This window comes from Argentina silus (genome assembly GCF_951799395.1).
Source record: "Argentina silus genome assembly, chromosome: 3".
Classification (NCBI taxonomy): domain Eukaryota; kingdom Metazoa; phylum Chordata; class Actinopteri; order Argentiniformes; family Argentinidae; genus Argentina; species Argentina silus.
This window is the reverse complement of record NC_139657.1, coordinates 21,897,209-21,903,208: the sequence shown is the minus strand read 5'-3', so window position 1 is coordinate 21,903,208 and position 6,000 is coordinate 21,897,209. Positions and strand designations below refer to the sequence as shown.

Below are 6,000 nucleotides of genomic sequence, written 5' to 3'. Positions count from 1 at the left end.
AATGATTATTCATGCTCAAAGCAACCTAGGCTACAATCCTCATCATACTTAAATTGAATATCAATGAATGTGCACAACCTACATGACATGTATCTATTTAATGAAAAACCAAGAAAATGAAATCAGAAAGAAACTGGCCCTATGTAAGTAAACCTTGTGTCTCTAAGAACATAATAGAGGTATTTTCCTAAGTCAGCAGTGGGCATATCTTCTCATTAAGATATTAAGCTTGAGCAAGAATAGGTGATGAGAAAAAAGACTGGTTATGATATAAAGTGCCAAAATGATAATATACAATTAACATGCAGCCACCGGGCAAACATTAGTTGTGTCAACATTGTTTCCTGGTTATTTCAGCATTAATAAAACAATAAAAAAGATAATAATGTGTCAACATTTGAATTTGCTTAAGTCATCAAAAAACAGGTTCCATCTCAATCTAATCTAGATCTAAACCAAAAATCAATGATGGGGTTTCAAAATTTGGTAAATCAAATAGCAATAAGAATTTCATGTTGATCTGACATCTTTGCCCGGTTGGCAATGTGCTAAACTGTATATCTCTTCCACTTGTCTCCTTTTGTCTTGTTTCTGTATATGAGCAGGTGACAGTACTGATGCTCTATGTACTGTAGCAGGACACGTTGGTACAGTATAACAATGGCTATAACTTACAACTAATGAGTACAAGAGACCACAGCTATTCAGATGCCATGTAGTGAATAAATGAAGAGAGACATTACAACTCTGATTTTCACTCTTGTTTTTCTTACAATGAATTTCAAAACTCAGTCAAATGGGAGTTTATTTAATTTCATTTGAGTCGTATCTGAATAGAAAATAATATCAGTGCAGCACTCGACAACACATCCAGCAACATATCAATTTCACGTTTAATGAATTGAGGAAGGATTTTGCGGTTAAGAAGGAGTTCTCTTGCTACTGTCTATGCATAAAAATGCTAAAGAATCCAGACAGGGTTTACTGTCTGATGCATAAATGACTGCAAACAAAAGCTATGCTACAGCAAAATAGAACCAATGTGATTGAATGTGAAATACACTGTAATGTTGGTTTTTTTGTAGTCAACACACCAGTAGCAATGAAACCATTTTAGAAAAAGGGAATCTGTAGGGGGGGGGGCGTTTTCTAAAAGACGCATCTTCAGTCAGAGTTTCTAAAAAGTATTTTTTACACTTAGTACAAAAAAAGACATTTCTACCCGTTAGTGCTTCGTTTTAAGATACTATAACATAAATAAACAATTTATTTTCAGTGTTCAAACAGACAGTTCCAGTGTGACTGGAAAACTAACATACCCCACCGTATTCCAGTTGGCAGCAGAGGGCTTACTGTAGAGATTTCTCTACTCAGCTTTCGGTGCGCCCCAAGGCACCACGCTTACACAGCGTTCTTAATTTCTACACAGTTCTCCCAAAAAAGACACCCCCAGTTTGGGGGTTCAAATATTCACCTCTGTTTTCCCCTGTGGAAAAAGAAAAGAAAACTCCAAAGAGTTTTACTAGAAGACATAGAGGACTCTTAACCAGTCGCCCTAAACAGTTACTGTCATTTTTTGCCCACATCCCGAGAGTCTCTCTGTCTTTCTTTTTCCATTTGTAAGCCTCCTGTGAAATAAAGAACTACAAATCCCAGAGTGCAATGCACAGTTCCCATCCAGGGCACCATTTGTTTCCTGTAGTCCCAAGTTAGAATCACCTTGAATACATCAGTACATGAGCACACATTATTCTGTCTCAGTCAAGATCTGGGGTTATTACCTATGAATATTTAGCCTTTACTTTCTTAAAAGCAAATATAGATTCTGCTGTGCAAAACGATGCCATGAAGAGCTGATAGTGTAAATTCCATTCCTTTCTTTCAAATCTCTCTCTGTTCCAAGACACATCTTTTTTTCTCTCTCTCTCTTAGGTCTTCTTCATCCTGCTAGTCCTGCGCCCCTCCACCTTCATCATCATCATCATCATCATGTTCCGCGTACCCTTTATTTGCAGGTAAACACCTCCGTCCTCTCGCTGCACGTGTTGCACTTGACGAAGCAGCACCATTGGAACTTACAGTTGCACTGCCACACTTTGGTGTACTGGTGTGTGTTGTAGCCCCGGCCGCAGCACATGAGGTCACAGCCGTCCGTGTGGGGCGAGGTGCGGTTGCACAGCCGCCCCTGGGTTCCCACACTTCCTGTGGCGGTATCCTCCTCGCAGTAGTTGGGCGACCTCTCAATATAGACCAGGTCTGTCTCCATGGGCTTGCGGTAGCCCTGGGTCTTCTTCACCTTGAGGAAGGTGGGTTGGCGTAGTCGGCTGGCCCGGACCACCTCCACGTGGACCGCCTCATTGTACTTGTCCTTCAGCATGTAGCCGATTTCCCGGAACTTGGGAAGTGTAGTCCAGCAGGTCTTGGTGGTGCAGGAGCCTGAGACACCGTGGCATTTACACTCCAGCTTCATCCTCTCCTCCAGGACCTGCATGGGGACAGAGGGAGATAGGGGGGTTAGGTTACATAAGGAAAGGCTACAGCAGTGACATGACGGGATGACCTGAAATGAGTGTAGAGAGAATTTCCCAAAGCAAGGAGGACAGGTTCCCAGATCTCCTGCTTCCTGGAATGACTGTAGGAAAAATGGTATGTCAACAAGAGGTCAGTGAGAAGAGATCTTCCTAGGATTGGTCAGGGCTGCTCGAGACAAAACTTTAGACAACACCACGCCGGGAGGGTTTGCAAATTTCAGAAAACATAGTCATACTTAATTACCTATCGAGTTAACAAATGACTTACCATCGATAGAACATTAGTTTAGAAAGGGTTTGGCAAAAAAGATACTCGCAAACAACATTTTCCAACACAATATGATAAAATGGCAGCTTTTTGTCCATTGCAACAATTGCCACTGGGCTGGGTGCCAAGACAGTGTTCCTTTTCAAAATTATGAGACATTTTAATGATACTCTTAAATTCATAAGACTGCTCCAAAGTTATCTCGAATCCGACGTCTTTAAAAGGACACACCTGCATAAGAATCATGGCCATAAGATGTTTGCCTGTTAACTTTGAGAATACTTCAATACTCAAAACAGTTAATCTATCCATTTTTGTTGCATAGATCAAATTACCAAAATTGTCTAGGGCTTTTGTGCTGCTTGCTAACCTTATATCTTAGTATGTGTAGTGTGATCGCTATGGAGGTCTAACTTGTGTGGCACATTGCTGCTATTTTCCTTGATTGAACAGATGTTTGGATCACTCTCTAGGTCCTTCTGCTCTCTGGTACAGCATCAGCTTCACACCAATGCTTTTCTAGTTTGTTTTCTCTTTAGCACTACATATACATCCTCAAGAGAGACATTTTGAGTGAAGAGGACATATTTATTTGAATTGAATATCAGGGCTATTAATGAATAACCAAGAGGATGAAACAGATGGGTTGGTGAATGCAGTCTTTGTTTTGAGGAGTTCTCTAAGTGAAAACGGATGTTCACTATGACAGACCCGTTGACTTTCAAGACATTTGTTTTGATTTCAAAGTGTTGTCTTAATATTGTGTTAATGGAATGATGGCACGGGTGTGTTTTTGATCTGCATTCACACTTGGAGTTCTAGGAAGTGGTGTTTGTACTGAAGGCTTGTTTGTTCTGCACATTGTGCCACAAGCACTTACGTCTGAGGGTCAAACATTAGCATTCTTGCTAGGCGCAGAATGAAAGTTCCCTGTGAAGTGGACCGAGCTCAGCATATCTGAAATTCTAAGAGGGACATGGATGCCAGCTATATGTCAAAAACAGGGAAAAATGCACTTACTGGTAATATTCTACCCTGTAATTCTCTCTACCTTCCTGGTGACCACATCAATGGGAGGGGAAAATAAATATAAATCTCATATAACCATACCACCATTACACTTGAGTTAAATGTGGATCATTCAGATATTTAATGCGTTGCAGATATGTTGCGCAGACATACAAGATGGATGACCATTAACCGTTTGCATCTGGTTCAGAGTGTATGTGTAGTAGAGGTGGTTTGGAAGCACTCTCCCGTAATGAGTAGCCTCACCTGGGACTTGAACACTTGCATTACAGTAGCTCCCTGAGCTAATACAGTAGGCTTAACCTTATCGGTTAAGGTGGGTGCAAATGGAGAGTCTTGTTCGATCCCAGTCAGGTTGCATAAGGGTGTATTAACTACAAAAATCGTATAGTTTGAATAATAAAAGGAAGTAAGAATGTTGCACACAAAAAAACCTGCTCATAAGAGACAGCACAACAGTTTAAAGCTTACTCCTTAATCAAAACGCCAGTACATGTCTAAAAAGCAGTTCTTAGAAACATAACATAGTTTCAAAATGGACAATTACCCATTCATTTTCCTCCCAGCTCATCTTAAACATGTGGCACACAGTGCAGAAAACTCTTAAATGCCTAATCCTGGGGCATCTGGGAAATATTGTGTGGTGTCCACAGCATTTAAGTGTCAGGACTGAGTCAATCCTTGTACTGCAGGCCTCCCCTGACTTAAATCTGTACTTTCTCACTAAAGTGAACGCTCAGATACACTATTAGAAGAAAATGAGCAGGGTAATGGAGGAAAAAACAGGTTTCAGCATGTGAATGGGTTATATTAACACTTCTGTAGTAAGCCTAACATGAGTCCTTTAACATAATTGGGTACTTCTACTTGTAAGGACGAAGCAAGCATGTATTTGTTGTATAAGATGTTCAGTTTTGTTGGCAGGGCATTTTTCCAGTGCAGCTTTTTTCCTGGCACTTCGCCTTGCCAGCAGCACTAGTCATCATTTCTATCAAACACTTACACAATGTACACAAAGTACACAACGTTTTTCATCAATACATTCAGTCTTATTCATACAGTACATAAAATAGATAAAGTAGATGCTATTGGAGTCCCTCATCTACAGACTTTTGATTGAAAGAATATTTAGCAGATAAAAGACTGGGGGTCTCAGATGTTGATTCAGAATCCAGGATGAGGATTTGCAAAAATGTATGGCACAAACCACAATGACTGTCTGTGTAAAGAATCTGACGGACTGATGAATGGTTGGAAACATTTACTTACACTGTGTCCATCAAAGTTGCTTGTCTGCAACCAATTAGTCAGATAGGACCAGATTCCCTCTAAAGATCACTTGTTATCCCGAGATGAAAGAGACACAATTCTCTGTATTTATTTGGCCATTCAGAGCTGGTGCCCTGCAGCATTTGTGTCTGAATGTTTTCGATGCAGAGGGATGTTTGTGGTGGTAGTTATAGTCACAAAACCTCACATTCAACAATCTCATAATATTCAACTTGTAAGACACAAGAGTATAGATAAAAATCTGAATGGATTCAATCACAACCACAATGTGAAAAATGCACTGTCCCTGTACTGTAAAAATTCACATTTTAGTTAAATTAAAGTATAGTGAGGTTAGTAATAAAGAGTAAACAAACTTGTCTGATTAATCGCCGAACTATAAATGTGCTGTTTTGCCCCGCAACACCAGTTTCCACAGTGTGGGTTTGATTGAATCCAGCCTCCAAATCAAAACGTCTGCCAGCCCTGGACCCAGATGGGTCATCTGTAATTCCAGTGCCCATGTATCAGTCTGCAGAATTAACACCACCATTGTCGTCCTGCTTTCAGAAACTGAATGGGCGCAGTCAAATGGCAACGCTGTGTTTTGGTACGGCAGAGAGAACTGCAATAATATCCTGTTCCTGACTTTACACTTCATAATTCCATGAAAGGACTGGGGGGGGGGGGTGGCAAGCTTCCATCTGGCAACCGCTGTCCGGGGCGCTTTCCCAGTGCACACGATAAAACCCCTGGGTTATTAATTAGATCCATTTGTCACCAGAACTCCAGTGAAGTAGAGGCTCACTCTCTCTCTGCTATGGTTCATGTTGTTCTGGGATGACTAATAGCAAACAAACATGGCCAAGGCACGGTGTGCCAAATCACTCCTTTAGAAAAAGG

At 40.8% G+C, this 6,000-nt stretch overlaps 1 protein-coding gene across 1 annotated transcript in view; it reads right to left on the bottom strand.

Moving 5' to 3' along the window:
- Positions 1–281: 281 nt before the first annotated feature.
- wnt7bb (wingless-type MMTV integration site family, member 7Bb) overlaps positions 282–6,000 on the bottom strand; it is a 28,276-nt gene continuing 22,557 nt past the window's right edge. The window contains exon 4 of the mRNA XM_083667044.1: positions 282–2,485. Within this exon, the coding sequence (XP_083523170.1) occupies positions 2,006–2,485 (480 nt within the window). The 3' untranslated portion in view covers positions 282–2,005. The remainder of the gene's footprint in view (positions 2,486–6,000) is intronic.